Raw genomic sequence first — 19,843 nt, forward strand, 5'->3', positions numbered from 1 at the left:
CATTTTTGTCCTTGCATTGCAAGAGAATCCCACATGTAGAGGGATAAAAGCATTTAAGTGCAGTTGCTATGAAATATGGGATGCAAGAGTACTTGTTTGCTTAGGCTGTGGTTGTTACCCAATAGAACTCAATTAATACAAAGTCATCACAGAGCACTGGAAATGGATGCCACAAATACAGTGCAATCAGTGAAAAATCGGCATCAAGAACATGTTTTTGTCAGACTGCTGTATATATTTACTTAGCTCTCTTGTGCTATTTAGTATTTTTAAAACAGTTACAGAAACATTTGACAAGACACAGATCAACTGGAGCAAAAATTAACAAACAGTAAAGGGCCTGACATGTGAGAAAACTCTGGTCACTTTAATACAACTGAGCATTAGTTCTGTAGGTACAAAGGACACAGGCCAACCTTACAGAACAGAAAGCTCTCTGAAAAAGGGTTGCATCATATTAGACAAATCAGTTGAACATGAAATCCCAATGCATGGAGTTATTTGATATATCAATAGGTAAATATATCACATAAACAAATTTTAGCTGTCCTTGGCACAGCTGCTACTTTGTTTTAATTGCAGTTCTGATATCATAGAATCATTTGGGTTGGAAAAGGTCTCTTAAGATCATCAAATCCAACCATTAATCTAATACTGCTACAAGTCAAACACTAAACTATGTCCCTAAGTGCTACATCTACATGTCTTTTAAATACCTCCAAGGATGTTAACTCAACCTCCTCCCAGAGGAGCCTGTTCCAGTGTTTGACAACCCTTTTCCTGCACGGAGTGTATCCTAATATGCAATCTAAATCTCCCCTAGTGCAACTTCAGGCCAATTGCTCTTGTTTTATCACTTGTTACCTGGAAGAAGAGGCCAACCATCAGCTGGCTACACCCTCCTTTCAGGTATTTGTAGAGAGTGATAAGGTCTCTCCTGAGACTCCTCTGGGCTAAACACCCCCAGCTCCCCCAGCTGCTCCTCACAGGACCTGTGCTCCAGACCCTTCCCCAGGTCCATTTCCCTTCTCTGGACATGCTCCAGCCCCTCAGTGTTCTTCCTGTAGTGAGGGGCCCAGAACTGGACACAGCTTTGAGCTGTGGCCTCACCAGTGCTGAGCACAGGGGGACAATCCCTGCCCTGGTCCTGCTGGCCACACCATTGCTGATCCAGGCCAGGATCCATTGGCCTTCTTGGCCGCCTGGGCACAGCTGGCTCATGTTCAGCTGCTCTCCAGCAGCACCCCCAGGTCCTTTTCTGCTGTGCAGCTTTCCAGCCACTCTGCCCAAGCCTGTAGCACTGTTATGTGGCTGATGTGAGCCAAGAGCAGAATCTGGCCTGCTCTTGTTGAGCCTCACACAGTTGGCCTTGGCCCATCAATTCAGCCTGTGCAGATCCCTCTGTGGAGCCTTCCTACCTTCCAGCAGAGCAACACTCCCAACCAACTTGATGTCACCTGCAAACTGACTGAGGGTGCACTGGATCCCCTCATCCAGATTGTTGATCAAGATATAAAGACATCTGTGATTGAAGAGAAATGTTCCAACACCAGAGTGCTCAGAGAAGTATCATAACAAGAACAAAAAATAGAAAAATATGCCCAATGGACACATTGTCCTTATTATTTACATTTAAGATATCTTTTAGGGAGGAACTTGATTGCTTAACATACAGGGAGAAAAAAGCCCCATTTGTTAAACAGCTCCTCAATACAACATGAAAATAAAACGAAATTGTAACAGAAAAATTCATACAACAGGAAGAAGGCAGAGTAAAGGTGGAGAAGTTTAAACACTGATGATAACTAACAAACTATTAAACTAGGCTTGAGAGAGATTTGCCTTGCTGCACAGTTTCCTGTTTTCAAACAGTGACATTTTTCAAAAACTAAGCTTTAGCTTGCACAGAAGTCAACACAGAGCAGCCTATTTTATGCAGGAAATCATGGAAGGTAACCACAAGGATCCTTCTGGATTCCTGTGTGGTGCTGGTAAATGCAATGAAATCCTTCCTGAACCACCAGCCTTCTCCTTTTAAGAGCCCATGCCCTTTACTCATAACATTTTCACAACATTATGGCAGCAATTATCAGTTATTTGCACAGAGCAGTAGTATGAGGCAAACATTTTCATATATTTTATATATATCTATTAGAACACAGCATGCTTGCTGCTACTAAGGTGACAAGCAGCAAACTCAAGCAGGGTACACGGTGATGTTATGGGGGAAATATGACATTTCCTTCCTTAGCCACACAGGATTCTGAAGGTCAACAAACAGAAAAAGAATCAGATTAGAGAAAGACTTTATGCAGTAGTTTATGAGGAAAGGAAGAAAAAGGACAAAGAACAGAGATATAAAAAAAACTAAGATGAGTTGTACAACACCTACAGTAGTAGCAGTTGCTATTTTGTTCAGACTCACTATTATCTCTTGTTATTTGGTAGTGGTGAAAGTGTGCTGCCATATGTACAAGCAGAACAAAGTGTGTTGCATCAGGAATGCTTCTGAGGAGCCAGGTTTACATCTGACACACAGACAGGCAGTAGGGCATTCAGCCATCACTGCCTGTAATGCTGCCACAGAGCAAGTTTCACAGAGTACAGCACACAGCAAGGTAATTCAGCCAGAGTTATGAGAACTGTAATTGACTACAAACACTGAGAAACATGTCTGAAAAGCTAAAAATAAATCCACCAAGTTCAAGTCTCCTAGGATGACTTTATCCTCAACAGGTAGAAGCAGAAATCACTTGTAAATATAGCTAATGAGTCTGCTAACATTCCCTTTTCTTCTCAAAAGCTGCATATTAATTAGTCATGCTTATTTTTACTCTGGTAATTCATTCATGCTCTCACAGATGTATTTCCCCAACACTTTGTAACACAAAATGTGCTCCTCTGGTTAAATATTGGTTTATTAATGAATTGGTAACATTAATGTTGCATGTTATCGGTTCTACTGTGTAACCATCATGCTGAGCAGTGCCACCTCAAGCAGCTTTCTAACTTTTCTGATACTTCCTAAAGTTGGAACTTCCTAAAACAGAGTTGCACCATGAAAAAAATCCCAAATATGGTTTGCTACCTGGCTGCCCAACAATTCTTGCAGAAGCACAGCCTGGGGGCAGAGCACAGACAAAAATCACCAGCCCTGCATCCAATAGGCAGAGCAACTATCAGTCCACACAGAAATTTTGGATAAGTACAAAGATCTTTCAGACATCTTCCTTCAGGCTAAACTGGCTTGTTTCAGTTCATGTCAAATATGCCTCAAGAAAAGAAAGAAAATGCTACATTCATTACTGAAATCAATAAAAAACGCTTCAGAACTGGCCACCACTGAAAATTATGCTCTGCTCTGTCTGTACATAATTTGAGTATAGTTACTCATGAAGCACTTCAGCAAGTTTCCAATTCAGAGACTTAAAAACATAATTTTGAGCATAATAATTTCCTACATTAATTATTGTCCATGCTGGATGCAATTTGCTATATGATACCCAGTAAAATATACTAAATACAGGAAAACCAATGTGTTGAAATGAAACCAAGGATTTCAGTAGTAAAATCCAATTCAATTATATGAAATATGACAGTATTTCACTCCAAATTAGAAAGCATATACTTCAGCACCCTGAAGAGTAGAATTATAAATATAAAATTATACAAAAACCATATGTGAAAACATTACAACTTTTCAAAAATCAAATATATTAGCTGAGATACTTTAAACATGGAAGTGAATTTCAAACTATTGTTATTAACAAAAACATTGCTGTAGATTCCAGAAGCAAATATTCACCCTATTTACCTGTTCAGGTGCATCTTGAAGACTGATTATCCATCTCTATACATTTATGCTCATAGTCAACCTGCTAACTTATGTTAACTGACTTTTTTGTGGTTTTATTTTACAACAGGTTTTAATTATTTTTTAAGTAAAATTTGAAAGTTTGAGGAGGTTTTGTGTTTTGAAAGGTGAGAGGAAGCTAGGTGTTCTATTAACAATTAATGAGTAAGAAAAATAAATCAGTCCATAGACTTAGAAAGAACATTCTCCCAGAAGAACACTGGTCTGCTCCTCTTTCTTACTAGTCAATATCACTGCTTTCATTATTTTGCTGCTCCTAGGAGTTAATGGAATTTCTCCTTCCCAAAGAACTTGGAAAATACAGTGAACTACAAATGTGCACTGCAACCAATACCGCAGTAACTTATTTTTAATCTAAAATGTTAAGTGATATAAATAGAAATAAAAATATGAAGATTAATTTCCAGATTCTCATTGCAAATCTGAAGTTTTCAACAACCAGCACACAGGTTCAAGGTCCTCACAAGCAGGATGCAACAAGACATTATGTAATGACTTCCTAACTGAATGACTGGCTATCACACTTTTTTTAACCTGTATTTTGTCAAGGAACTCAGCAGGCCAGCAGGAAGAACTTCATGTTTCTATAATATTCCACCCTACTTTTTCATTACAGTGTTTGCACCTAAATGAACCAGATCCTGCATGAGAACACAACACATGTACAATTGCTTACCTTCCCTTCTAGCCCACTTGGAGAAGGAAAATAGCATAAATAACTCCAGGAGGGTCTTACGTAAAAATATTTATATAGGAACATCTTGGTATTTTGACCATAGTCATCAGAATGCTATCCCTTAAATTATATAGGGGTATTTACTCATGTCAAATGCATGCAAATATTTTTATTATTAACAGCTAAAACAGCATGATTTTTATGGACTGCACAAATCCGTCACTGCTCCTTACAAAATAAATTGTTTGCTTCATTGTAAAACTCTAGGTTATGCTAGATGTGCCATTTTTTCCAAAATCCAAAGTTAGTGAGGATTAAGAGCACAAAAAAATGTAGCTTCTCACCTTTGTCTTCACGTAGAATGGCGATGACTGGTGAATGGGCAAGTCCATGAGGCTATTGGAATTTGTGACACTATTACTGTTAGCATGTTCATCTTCTCTACTGCTGTCATCAGACTGATCAAAATCATCACTGTCCTGGTCCATTTCCTCCTCCTCTTCCACCTCCTCCTCTTGGTCACCAGCATGCTCATCATCATCTTCCTCTTGGTTACAAGTAGAATCCTCATCCACTGTAATAAGTCTATTATTGTTTTCTTCTAACTGCTCCTGCTGAGACTCATGCCTGTCATCAAATCCAGGTTCTTCTGCTCCTATCTCCCCATTCCTCCCAATGTGCTGCTCCTCTTGTTGTCGTCTTTGCTGCTGCTCCTCCTCTTCTACCACCCGATTCATCTGCTCCTCATCTACTTGGCTTGAGGAAGCATTACCTCGAAGAGATCCACCAGTTCGTCGCCTCTTGCTGCCCACAGAGAGCAGTTCCTGATTCATTTCCAAAAGCCAGCTTGCTACTTCTTGGACCTTGGCTAGGCTATCTGAAGATGCAAATGCTTTCACATTCTAAGGAGATAAAGAAAAAGTGGGAAATTACAAATGTTACTTTTTTTTTATTAGATAAAGCAGTAAAAATCTATTTAGTTGTTTTATTCTTGGCAACTAAAAAACTTCCAGGAAACAAGGAATAATTTCTACTTGACACACTACTAGAAAAAAAAAAGTTCTTCAGGCAGCTTTCTAGCAAGAGAATTACTTGTTCTGTCAAACAGTCCGATCATAATCTCTTTAAGCACCAGATTCAGCAAAATTCAGAAGAACTAGTTGCCCTTCTAGAGAATCCGTAAGAACCATTAACATTCATGTTAACAGAAGATACAAGTATGCAATATTACTTGCAAAAAATTGTACACAGATCATTTCAAATGGCATTTCTTTTCCCTCTCATTTGATTACAGACTTGTATATTATTCAAGAAAACAAACTGCTTTTGGTCTTATGCATTAAGAGCAGCATATTTTTCAGATATAATTGAAAGTTTCATTTCTTTTTATTCTAATTTCCTTTTAGATTAATAAAGAAGAGAACACCCATTTTAGAATACAGCCTTATCACTGCCAAGTCTTACGTTGACCAGAGAGATGCCCAGTGGTCAAAAGCAGACAACACTAGGCTACCTGTGTGGCCCAGAAATGGCACCTATCTCACCTGGAAAAAAAATGGCTTGATGGTAGTTATGGGGATTTTTGAAGGAGTAGTAAAGTTCTCCGAAGTCTAAGAAGCTACAATAATTGTTAAATGAATCTGTGAGATGTTAAAAAAGACCAAAACTAGGTGCATTTCAATAGACATTGAAAAATACTAATGCAATTTCCAAATTATTCATGCATTCAGCTACCCATGTGCCTCCAAGCAATATATAAGAACAGGGGGCTATAACACAGACTAATTCATTATTAAATTTGGTATCAGATTTCCAGATATACAGCCTTTGAGGCTGGTAGATCCAGACTCTGGTTTCCCTAGATTCAAGCAATGTGTTGAGTAGATGAATTCAGCCACAACTCAACAAGCAGTCAGACTCACTCTGAAAGCAGTACATGAAAGTGTGTGCAGAGAGAAATCAGCTGTGTTCTTGTGTACAGAGCCACTGTCCTTGGGAGCCCACAGCCCACCCCACACATTCAGCAGGCCACACGGTGAGAGAGAGATTCAGAAAGCACAACACCACAAATTCTGCATGGGAGCACAACTTCTGAGCCTCCTTGGAGTAGGAGCAGTAAAGGATGTCTCCATGAGTACTTCCACACAGGATGATAATATCTGAACCACCACCACCATCACCCCCTCCTTTTTTTTAACTCACCTATCTCTTATAGCTGGTTGGTTGGTTGGTTGTTTTTACAAAAAAACTAGGGCCTTGTATGAGGGACAGGGAACATATAAAGCCCAACTTTGCTCCATGACATTTGCATTCACCTTATTGGTTAGTAGGGAGCAAAGTACCAGAAACCATAGCTGTTCTGTAATTTTCAGTGTGTTGTACCATAAAAGGCACAGAAACACATTTACAGGTGTTTTTGCACTCTTTCTCTGAGGAGGATTCATAGCTGGGATTCTGCACTTCTCTGCACCTTTCTTCCTCAGGGAAACACTACTTACATCCCAAAGACAGGGTTCTCACATTTCCACATATCTACCTAGGTGATGATTCCTCCAAATAAAGCCTTACAAGATCAGTCACTGAAATATGTGTTCAAAGAAAGTACCCATTAAGTTCTGACCAGTGAATGAGACGCTAACACTAAAAGACAATTAAGCACCACACATTTAAAGGAAGGAAGCAGACACTGTGCTGACTCTTGATTTTTCCATGGGAAAAAAGCTTTAGGACACTTGGGTGCATGTGACCCAAACCAGAAGCTAATGTCTGTGTTTTCATATTCAAGTGGTAGCAAAAGCAAATGTGTTTATTTTTCTGTGTACAGTAAGGAGCATTTAAGAAAGATGCCACAAAGAGTGCACTCTAAGAGAAATGTTTTCATTTAACATCTTTCCCCAAAGCTCAGAAACCTGAGCATGTGGGAGTGATGTTTAATAACAACATTTCATCAAAAGTCAAATTTAGTTGCATATATCATCTGATGGTAACACAACTTATGTATCAGGCTTGCTACATAGTTTGGGCATTATGAACAAAACAATACCACACCTTATTTTCTCAACTTGGAAAGTTGAAGCAATAAATAATGTAAAAAAAAGTAGTTAAAAAAAAAAGCTGAACAAGAGGTTTACATCTTCTCAATCTAGAAATTCCAGTTTCCACCACAAATGTATCTCTAAGTAGCCATGGGTGTAGCTTAAAAGTTTAATTGCATTTTTTCAGTATCAGTAGCATTATATATGCAATTACTGGTTTAGTATGTACTTGATAAAAATGCAAATGCTGCACTTGTTGCAATAATTTAATGCATACTTCCAATTTGTAACTGTAAGCAACCAACATAAAAGGTCAGCTTTGAAACATTAAAGTAATCAAATGCAAGAATATACTAAATGTTTAAGTGACAACAATATCACTGTTGTTACTGTTATTACACCCAAATGAGATTCCAGCCAATTAAAAATGTACACTAGTACATATTTTTAATTATTCCTACAGTTTTGAGTGACCATCAGTTCATGAAATTAGCTTTAGTCATTAGTGATTTCCATTTTACTCTGCATTTGCATGAATAAACTCAATTTGTTTTTCCAAGAAGCCTGTAAAATACATTATCAAAATTTAATTACAAGCAGTGCTACATCAGAAATCATCAGTATGCAGAGAGGTGATGCATTTGCTAAAGAACAGATGGATGTACATTATCTGAGAGATTTGAAACATTAAAGCTGCCTTCTGTCATGTAAGTGCTTTCAGAATTAACTACTGTCAGCTAATACACAAGATACAATAATTTCCATGTATAAGGTAGATAGGAATAAGGAAGGATTATTATTTTGTAGGAAGAAGTGTATTTACAAATCAACTTCCAGAGAACTGAAATGATGTGTTTTCAGCTGGTACAGTGTCTCTTTCATTTATACAGTCAGAGACCAAAATGACTCAAATCAACTAAAAACCAGAAGAACCACTGAGGAAAGCTGTTGTTTTTCCTACCTGTCTTGGACCACAAAGACTTTTTTTATCAGACAGACACCAAAACATAGCAATGCAAGTGGCATGGCTTTGCATAAGCATGCAAAACTCATCAAACTTGATCTATGAATCTAACTTGGCAACTCTCAGGTAAGTTTCTTAACATTCGCATTGTATGGGAAAACAAAATTCAAGAAATGCCTAAGGAAAATGGAAGTCTCCAGACTGATCCAGCAGTAAGCTCAGAGCTGATGAAGGCATCCCACATCTCTATTGAAGACTGTATGCAGCCCCCACCTCTACTGAATATTAAATGCTGTTTAAGCATAATTCTTCAGCTTTATGCACTACATTTTCACAGAAGACAGATTATAAAAACAAATATGAACAACAGTTGCTCCAAACAAGAAATGCCAAGCAATACTAGAAGACTAAAGGGAAAACTGCTCAGGATTATCTGCTCAGGATTATCTGTATTCTGTACTGCGAGGATGACCACTTCACTTCCTGCTTTACTGCTGAAATATCTCTATCCTGCTAATACAGATTAAAAAATCATTAAATATTTTTAACCTATAAACCCACATAACTATGGGAAAATGAAATTTCCATCAGTACTGCTTGTTTTTATTTTTCCATTTTTATTACTTGAAACTATAAAGAAAAAAGAAAATGAGGTGGATGTAGAGAGGTGGAGGTTGGGGTGTGGTGGGGTTTGTTTTTAAAAAAATTTAACAGATTGTGAAAAGGTTTTAAAGAATTAACTTGGAAATTAATGTATTAGATTGACTTGGATACTAACCTAAGTATCATGACAGCATTTAGTGAAAAGACAGTATAGCTAAAGAGACAACATGATTTATGGCCAGTGGATGCTCCTAGAACAAATCTTTTGAGATTACGTATTTAGTGGACAAAGACAACTGAACTAACACAAAAACTTCTGTAGATATTTGACTAAATCTTACCACTGTAATATATCTGAACTTTTTATTGCATTATTTAACTGTGCAATACTGAATTGAGTTAAATAGAAAGCAAAATAGGGACATCCCACCCAAGCAAAGGATCTCCTAAGGCCTCAACATCCAAATCTACCTTCTGAAGAAGTACAAGATCCTTATAAGCACACTGTGTCCAAGAACAGCACTGTTGCATTGGTCCTCACAAGCAAGAAGTGCAGCACTGAAGGGGCAGGGGTGCAAAGCTGAGACACAGCACCCACAGGATACCAGCTCTGGGGAGAGGAAGTGATTTATTCCCAGACCCTCGCCCAAGCCCAAAATGACCCTCGCAGTTGGAGTGCACCTTCTGCTTTAGCTTCACCTAGAACGTGTTCTGGAACAGCTTCAGCTCATTCTATAGGGAAACAGGTGTGGACAATCAGGAATCAGGCTCTAAAAGGTGCACTTGATCCAAGCCCAAACTACCACACAAAGTGCAAATACATCTAACAAGCCACGCCATCCAAGGCCTGCTAAGCCCATTTGAAAAAACATGTATGAGAAGGGGATTTACATGCAGCATCAAGCAGGTATAAATAAAAAAAATACCAGAGTTAACGCTAAGACTAAGAACCATGTTTTACCAAAGAAAAATATATATTTGAGTTATGGCCATGATAGCAAATGTTGCAAAACACTACAAGCAACACACATACATGATGTGTTTAAGAAAACAGTTAATATATTGGTCAGGTTACTGGTTACACAGTTTGTATATGGGAAGGATTTTCAACAACAGCTAAGTAACAAACCAAAGCAGCCAACATATAATTGAAATAACTGAAATACAAAAATCAAATGAGGAATCTACCACCTTCTCTTATAGGTTATGGTAGTGGACAATTATTCTCATACAAGGACTTAATGAAGTTAAGATAATTCAGATAAAGCAACAAATTTAACTAAAGTTATGAGCTTTAAATGAAAGTTACAAAATAATGATTCTGTAATGATGATTGCTGCACTATAAAGGACAGCAAACATGATCATAGTTATGGAGTCACAAAACTGTGTTGAATACATTGCACAGATGAAGAAAATAAAAAACCTTCTGTATTTCATCAGTACATATGCTGATTAAAGCAAGACTGAAACAGAGATTTAAAAACTTTCAGTAGCTTTTCTTCAAAAAAAAAAAATCATAGACAATGTAACTCATTCTACAAGAACACATGCTTTTTCTAAGAACAATAAACTGCTTCTTCCAAACACATACACACCTCAAATCTCTAAGACAACTCCATTATTTACAGCTTCAAGCTCCAGAACAAAATAGCAACCAAAAAGATTCTCTGCTCCTGCTTTACTATTAACCTCCCAAAAACACTCAACAGAGCAGCACATGCAATGTTTTGGTTGTATTAGAAATTATCCTGCTCTTTTTTCACAATCTCAATATACTTTAATGATCAATTAATGTCGTTTATTCAGTGCAAAGTGGTCAAAGCAACATACATTAAATCAAAGTGCTCCCCTAATTACTTACTTATGTCAAACATAAATTTGACAGCAAACAAAAAAAATAAGATTTAGTATTCATTAAATTTTTAAAATACCACAATTAAAGTTTCCTGTTTAAATTTAATTATGTCCAGCTGTATTTAATCTTCTTTTGCAGCCAGTTCTAATTATCTCCCTCTCTACTGAAATTCAGGCCCAACTTTCCATCTACCTGCTGAAGCTTTTCACCAAGTCCTGGTGTCCTGACCTCTCCTGAATGTTTCTGAACAGATACTGCCAGGTTTCCCACCACACATGGTCTCTGCCTCCTGTTCACCTGCTTCTTCTTAACCCCACAATCCTATTTCAACAGACTTGACCCCTTCTCTCCCTATTCCACCATCCAACTTGCTTTTTTCTTCCAGGACTGCCTCTGAACATGGCTCCCTCTCTAATCCCATGCCTCAGTTTCCCAATCCCCTTTAGCCTCCAGTGCTACTTTACAGTCTCAGACACTTTGCTTTATTCTGAACCATTCCCCACAGAAAACAAAGGGATTTATTTAAAAGAGAGACAATATCTGATAATACATGGGTAGTGAGGGCATGACAGAGCCATGTCCCTTGTTATCAGTTACGGGGAAAAACACATAGAAACCACTTAAAAGAAAACTTTGCTTAAACTCTGGGAATGAAAGATCTATCACATAATCCTACCCTCTTCTGGCACAAAAACATAAAGTATTTAATGAGTGATAAAATATGAAATAGCACACAAAACCCACTAGAAAATGAGAATACAAAAATCAGTTTAGAAAATGAGTAAATGCTTCAAGAATTTATATATATTTAGCAGTATTTATGCTAAGTGGCTTGATAAAGAAATATCAGAGGTAGAAGAATGATGACTAGACCTTTCATAAGCAAGAGTTTAGAAGAAACAGTCTGAGCTACAAGCAGTCACATTCTTTAGATTATGATAAAGTATGTATGATCATACAACCACCTACAAGGTTCAGGCACACACAAACACAGAACCTGGATGTATTATAATTCATGTGGATTCCACAGATTCTCTTTGCAATAGCAAGAGGAGCATCAAATCTTAATACTTTAAACCAAAGGCCTTTTCTTCCCTCTTTATGCATTCTCAACACAAGGGCTGCTCTGTCTAAAAGAGGGGATAATCTGAGTTGAAGTCATAGCAGCTTATAATGCTCTAGCACAAAGTATCATGCTATAAAATGTATTAATAGAGACTTGATGTTCATATTAAAGCACTCACCATATAAGAGGAAGAGAGAAACTAGGAGATTTTTCTTTCTATAAACACTTGTTCATAAGTAATAAATGAACTTAATTCTCATATTTGAAGTGTTTCCAAACATGCCTGCATTCTCCTTGTTTCAAAAAGAAAGCAAATAATCACAGTAAATAATCAGTGAATAATGTCTTACATAAGTTCTGCTTTTACCTCAAAATTTGACACATAAGAAAATGAGAATTACAATGCTGTGGCAAGGATGGGGTGGAGATAAGAGGGAAATGTGAAAGTGACCCATATGGAAAATGTTGAAAGCTCCATCACACAGTAATGAGAAAACTGCATTAAAAAAAAAAAAAAAACCACACACAAAAATTTTAAGTCCTTTTCCTTAAAGCTGTCTCCCAATTGACAAGTTATTAACACACCAACACACCAGTACAGTATTATTGTGAAAGTGGGGAGCTCAGGCCACTTCATCAGGAACACTGTTCATAGTTCTTAGTTCCCTGAAAGGGAAGACTAACAGCAAAAGTACAGAAGTTTGTCCTTAATTTTAATTTTGCACTGTTATGTTTTCATCAAGAATAGTGAATGGATATAATGTAGAATAAACTCACTTGCATTCTTTGGAAGATATCGTGGGAGGCAACAATCCACAGTAGGAGGAGATCTGTATTATCAGCAATATTACTGTGTTCATATAAATAATTGTGTTATTTTTAGTATTTATATTAGTAATGACTGTTATGCAGAAGATGGCTGGTTTGTCTTTTCACTAAAAACTCTTTAAAGAAGAAGGATTAAGCTGTAAAATGTGACAAGTTAACTATCATGTGGAACTAATGAAAGGCTTCTCTCCCCTTTTCCTCAGAAAAGCAGAAAAAAAAGCCTTGAGTTATTTAAAGGGTGCCAAGTTTTCCAGCAACTATTAAAAACAAAACAGGCAAATCCCTAAAATCCTACATGCTGCCATTTAATATCAAGCAGTGATTGTTTTTCCATTGAAAGGACTTCTAAGGTATAAAAGCTAAGCACACAATTTTCAACTGCATTGTCTTAATCTTTCCACTTTGACAACTATACCATTACTTGGTATTAGTATTATATTAAAATTTTTACCTCTCCAAATGAAAACTCTTAGCTGAATAACTAATGAATGCTTGCTTATTGTTTTCCCCATGAATTAGATTACTACAAGAAGCCTACACTACTACTGCTAGAGATAGAGCAGAAGTATTCTTGTTTGCTCAGTTTAGAACAGCCAGTTAATATTTCAGCCTCATGTAAACTACTCTTTCTGTGCATACGAACAAGGAACAGTTTCTTGCCAAAAGCAAACATTAGACCACACTTAAAACAACATAAACAGAGTATCTTTAGATACATTACTTGAGAAGCATGTGGGCTGAAGAATCTCGGTTTAGAAAACTAGTCAGGCAGTTTCTTATATGCCTTTCAAATTTAAAGATGCTGTTGTATACCTGCCTAGTGAAGGGCAACAGAATCATCCAAACTCTTCCATGATAGATACACACGTAATAAAGGATTTCTCTACAAAAAAGGATTATGAATCCTCTTACAGAGCAAAAGGAGACTAAGCACTCCTTAAAACTTCACAGGTTTGGATAATTTTGGGGTTGAATTCAACCTTCATTTCAAAACGTAAGTAAATGAAGTTTGTGGGTCTATGGTGGTTGTGAGGGCTTTCCAAGCTGGCCTGACATCTCCACAGCAGTACTATGCATTCTGTTGTAGTTTCACATGCCTTTCTGTCCCCAGACCAGACCATCTATATTCCCTATAAAAGGAGTCCTTGGGATCAGTTTTACAGCACCATCAACATCACTGCATACAAGGACCTCCCCAGCTGCCCAGATCAAAAACTGCTTAGGATAGCTTTGTACTGCTCAAGGTCTTTCATCCATAGGAAGAGAGTCTGAGGAGCAATGAGGATGGACCTCTGGCCTTCTAGTAGAGACCTTTGGTTAAGCTGTACTGGAGTGTTACTGTGTTATGGACAAACTCTTCTGAGTTAACACACATTAAGCCATAGGCACCAACACATGAAACCAGAAATCTCAACTATGAAGTCTAAGACTACCATTCAGTAACATTTATTTATGTAAACAGGCAATGTGATTACTATGCAGAAACAACTCCATTCTTCCCAACTGCCTAGGTGAACAAGGATTTCATCTAATAGACAAGAAGCAAGATCCAATCACTAAATGCTGAAATGAGAAAAATACAAATGGAATTATCTATGAGGATAATTACTCACTGTAATAGCTCACTAGGAAGATAGTAAATTCATCACCACTTTAAGTCTTAAATTAGAAATTTACTCCATCATAGTTTAAAACATACATTCAACAACTGCAGAACATGCAGCACAAGTGCAGCTACCAGGGCATGGTGAGCTGCATGCCTCTTCCTGAGAATATACATGAAAGAGAGCTGTTGTCACCTCCTCTCTGCTCCCACAGTGACACAGAGACAAAAAGTATGACCAAACTGCTGATTAAACCCTGCCTAGTTTCAGTGCAGACTTATTTCACAACTTCTAGACTTAACACAAAGGCTAGTGTGGCACGGCCAAAACAGCCTAAACATAAATTTTTCTTCAGCATCCATAACATTGATGGGCCCTGGGTCTGGGATGCATTTCCAGTGGGAAAACCTTAGCAGTACAGTATGCTGAACCACTTTACATATCCATTCACACAGACTGTCACCTCGCCTGGTGCTGCTCCACAAAGTTAAGTTGTAAGAGCAATACATGAAAAACTTCCAAGCAGAGCTGCTCATTATTAATGCAAACTATTCTGAAGGCAAAAGCAAACCAGCATTTGGCAGCAAGACCACTGCCATTAAGATGTTTGCCTGCAAACCTCAAAATGATTTCTGAAGTACCCAACTGACTTCAGTCTCAGTCTCTTTCCTGGCCACTAATCATAAAAGTAATTTTGGGTACATTTCCTGAAATTATAGGTTTTGCTAATATGAGTTGCAGTTTTACCAGATGGCTGGCATCAGCTTCTGGTAAAATGGTAACGTGATTTCTGGGACTAAAACTACAACTCAAATGTTGCTGGAATGCAGCACAAACAAGCAGACATACAGAAGAGTAGAGACATCAAAAAACAAAACAAATAAACAAAAAAAAAAGGTGATTTAGAATACAGGGCAAAAAAAATAGACCAAAACATGTCATCTTAAACTGAAGTGAGCTAACAGACCTTGAGAACAAATAACAGCAAAATTTAGTCAAATTTAAAATTAATTTAGTTATATGAAAACTGGGGGAAGGGCAGGAAATTAACACCAAGTACCGAATTGTCCCCTACCTCAGAGCTGTTAGAGAAAAGAGTCCTCTAATATGGAACAAAACACAAACAGATGGGAACATTTATACCCTTTACACTGAAAGGCATTCTAGTGGTTAAAAAGAAGATGACAGCAGAATTAAAGCTGAGAAAAGTGAGAATCAAGAGCTGTGACTGCTATTAAAGAACATTTTTCTCTGGGTGATTAAAAACAGTTGAAGTAAATATCCCTTTTTCAAGCAGCTCTTATACCACCTCTAATAAGTAAGAATAATCAACTCACTTTACTCCCCAGAAGCTTCAATACACAGAACAGTATTTTTGAGCCTCTTAATAATGATTAATGATGTAAAGGAGAAGAAATGCACGTTATGCCATAAGAAGTCCAGTCTCACTATTTTGTTCAGTTGCAGGTTTCTGCATCAGAGTAACCTCCTAGAAATTACTATAAGATTATGGTAAAAAATAAGAATATTCTACTAATACTAAATAGCCTTCCCTTCTTTTGAACTTTACACTTTTCAAAATTATTCTAAGTGAGATGACGAGAGAATAAAACATCCAAGCCTTTCCAAGTTATCAACAACCTATTTTACCTTAAGATCCACAATTGACAATGCTTATTTGAGGCTACTGCCCAAAATTTTTATTATAATTTCCTGTTTCAGTTGCCTATTCTTTAAAAAAAGTCTGAAGGACAAGGCCAAGAGTATCCTGGGTACATTAGGAAGAGCATTGCCAGCAGGGGAAGGGAGGTGATCCTGCCCCTCTGCTCAGCCCTGGTGAGGCCACCTGGAGTGTTGTATCCAGTTCTGGGCTCCTCAGGACAAGAGAGGCATGGAGCTCCTGGGGCAGGGCAACAAAGAAGATGAGGACACTGGAGCACTCTCTAAGGAGGAAAGGCTGAGAGAACTGGGCCTGTTCAGCCTTGAGAAAACTGAGAGGGGACCTCATCAATGTCTGCCAGTACCTGCAGGGAGGGTGCCAAGAGGATGGAGCCAGGCTCTGCTCAGTGGTGCCAAGCAACAGGACAAGAGGCACTGGGCAGAACCTGATGCACAGGAAGTTCCACCTGAACATGAGGAAGAACTTCTTTACTGTGCAGTGACCACACACCAGAATGGATGGTCCATTCCCTCACCATGTGCTCTGGGATGGCCCTGCTTGAGCAGAGAGGTTGGACCAGATGACCCACCATGGTCTGTTCCAATCTGACCCATTCTCTGATTCAGCTACCATGTTGTCTTATGTGCTAGGGGATAAAAAAACCACATCAGTAATTCTATCAGTACTGTTAAAGCAGAATGGAGTAAAAGGCGGTAACGTAAGACAGACAAAGGCATTTCTCATTTGTGTTTAATTCACCAGTTATAAACCAAATTTCTGAGATAAGAAAAGGTAGCTGTGGTCAGATTGGGGCAGAAAACATGCCTCATGCAAGCAACACAAGATACAAACACGGGTGTATTTTGGTGCGAAAAACTACAGCTCAGCCTTATTCCTACAAGGTTGCTCTAAAAGAACGAGGAGCAATATATATTTTATGAGGAAAGCCTATCTGTCTGCAGTACCAATTCATATCTTACAAAGTGTTCAGCTGTGAATGTTATATCAGATTTTTGCAGCATCCACTGAGCAATACTCTCTCCATTCTGAATGCTGTACTTTCAAAGATGAACTCCAAATTATGTACTTTTTCCAGAGCAAGTCAATGAAACATGTTAAATGCCTTTGCATCAACATCTGATAAGGAAGATCCTTTGATCTGCACTTCTCTACTTTTACAAGAAATACAAAGAGAAACACACAGGCAGCATTTACCAGACTTGCTGAAATCTGCTAATACACTGGTTTGTCTGCATTTTCAGCATCTTCATCAGTAGAAAGACATAAGTAAAACAAGGTCACATACTACCAGAACACAGCAGAACCCATTCCCTTTTCTATTGCCTAATTTAAAACAAAACAAAAAAATCCAAACCAATTACAGTCTCCACATGCTATTTAAAAAACAGTAAATGCCTTCTCATTAACCTCACATCTCCAGAACACTGCCTAGCACACATTGGTTCCTAAGTGTTATGTTCTCTGTGTCACAGAGAAGCTTTATGGCACTAGATTTAAAATCTGACCTTGCAGAACAACAAGGTACTTGCTGACAAACAGCATGAGTGAGTGCCAGGTTTGAAGGAAGATGATATCCCAGCCTGTCTAAAAGAATCTGGCCCTGGCCCAAACAGACTCTTAGCAGGCTCCACTGGAGAAATGGAAATGGTTGCAATTATTGTTATTGATTTAATGCCCTTAAAATGGTTCTCTGACAATTTTATTTCAGTAACTGATTAAGCAGTATGATTCAGCAGCAGGACATCTGCTAACAACCTACAGAAACATAGATTTCTTTGCTCAAATTATTTCTGGGACCTAGAAAGTAAGGTTTTGTATTTGCACGACCAGAGGTAGGTAAGAATGTACGGTGGCCTACAATATTTATGTCAGGCAGGCATTCAAACTTTCCTTCCAATTCTACAAAGCCATCAACTCTAATATCCCCTGGTTTTGCTCTACAACATTTTCCTAGTAGGAAAGGTGATGTAACTACAAGCAGTAAAGAGAGCAGTGTTCAATGCAGTAAAGCACTGACCATGTATACAGTTATCAAATAAATTATGTACCTGAACTACCAAATAAAAGAGACACTGATGCAGACAAATAGAAACAATCTTAAAATTAGAAATTGGTAATGTAATTTGAGTGGATGAAAAACAGGTTACAGAGATTCTTTTCAGTGACTAATGTCATTTAAGATGCTGTTACTGCTCTGCCACAGAATATTTTCAGTGGAGCTTCACCAAAATAAACTGTCCCCCCCCTTTACCATTCCAGAAAAAAAATACTCAAATCAATTATATCTCACCAGTTTCCTCTAATGTATATGGTGTTGCTGGCACTGGGTTAAGAATGACAGATATGAACTGTTTGAAGGACAGCAGATCTTACACCTTTCCAGCAGAGATGGGTACTGATTAGGGACCAATTAACATCTTACACCACTGTGAAATAAACACTTACCCATAAACTTGAAGCTGTACTCTTCAGTTAAAGCAAGGCATGCTCTGCTGCTGGCATTATGGATCTAAACTTGACTACTGTCAAGAGTCACCAACCCACTAGCTCACCCCAGCTGGCAGCATTTCTCATGCCTGTGTGGAAAGAGGCATGCAGAGCTAAGACAGTTTCTTCCCAACAATAAGCCCAGAACACAACAGCAGCTGCAAAGAGGAACAGTCTCCCACATCACTGCCTTGATCCCCCTTTACTGTAGGCTAATCAATATCCCTGATTTTTAAAGACTCCTGTAGGTGAAGAGCAGTCTCTGTCTCTCCCAGACAGTGCTAAACAGCATCAGCTGTACTGATCAAATGCAGACCTCAGCACTCCCCAGCCAAACCTGGTGCTTGCACTTGCTGCCACATCAGATGTACTGGGCTTCACAAAGGTCACTTGCCATGCCACACAGCTGCCTTGTGGATATTGGAGACCAGCATATTTTGGAAGCAGGTAGATAGTTGCTCAGGTCCTAGTGAAGTACTGATATTCAGAAGGAGAAATTTGCTGGATTGCTGGTAATAGGTGGAAATCCAAAGCAGCTGAGATGGTACAATCTGTGGGACAAGATGGTGTGTCTCCTAAGTGCCACAAGAACCCAAAACACAACAGGCAAGGGAAAAGTCAAATCTTGTTGACAACAAAGAACAGAGCTCTGGATGCACTGAACACACACAAAGTATATTGTTGGATTGATTGTTTATTTTCTAACCTAGAAAAGCTGTGAAAAAACAAAATTTGTAAAATAACTGATTTAATTCAAATTTTGAGGCCATTATCCAGATAATTCAGAATGTTGTTTTATCACTACTATGTAAGAGTGATGTGTGAAACAGTCCAGCTGCAAACAGATGCATTTCACTCCAAGTGTTTCTACTGATAGAAAGGCATATTGGATGACTTTCTGAATAATACATTGATTGTTGATAGCAAGAGCACCATTGAAAACAGGGCATTTATATTTGTTCTTACTGGAAAACCTGGCTGATTGGGTTATGTCCTATGACATAGCTTGAAGGCTGCAAAATGGACCTTACCGTAACTTTCTCACTGAAGCAGCCCAAAAAGGCTTTTAGTAACTGTAAGGCTCTCTCACTAAATAGCTCCATTTTTCAAAAGATCTAGTTCTCCACTGAGGAAAACAGAATATAGTACAGGCAATGTGAAGTTCAAG

The 19,843-nt window shown here is 38.2% G+C and overlaps 1 protein-coding gene across 2 annotated transcripts in view; it reads right to left on the bottom strand.

Moving 5' to 3' along the window:
- Positions 1–19,843, bottom strand: part of FBXW7 (F-box and WD repeat domain containing 7) — a 177,246-nt gene that overhangs the window by 94,484 nt on the left and 62,919 nt on the right. For both annotated transcript variants that reach the window (XM_066548185.1, XM_066548186.1), the window contains exon 2: positions 4,895–5,452. In XM_066548185.1, the coding sequence (XP_066404282.1) occupies positions 4,895–5,383 (489 nt within the window). In that variant the 5' untranslated portion in view covers positions 5,384–5,452. The remainder of the gene's footprint in view (positions 1–4,894; positions 5,453–19,843) is intronic.

Source organism: Molothrus aeneus, chromosome 4 (genome assembly GCF_037042795.1).
Source record: "Molothrus aeneus isolate 106 chromosome 4, BPBGC_Maene_1.0, whole genome shotgun sequence".
Taxonomy (NCBI): domain Eukaryota; kingdom Metazoa; phylum Chordata; class Aves; order Passeriformes; family Icteridae; genus Molothrus; species Molothrus aeneus.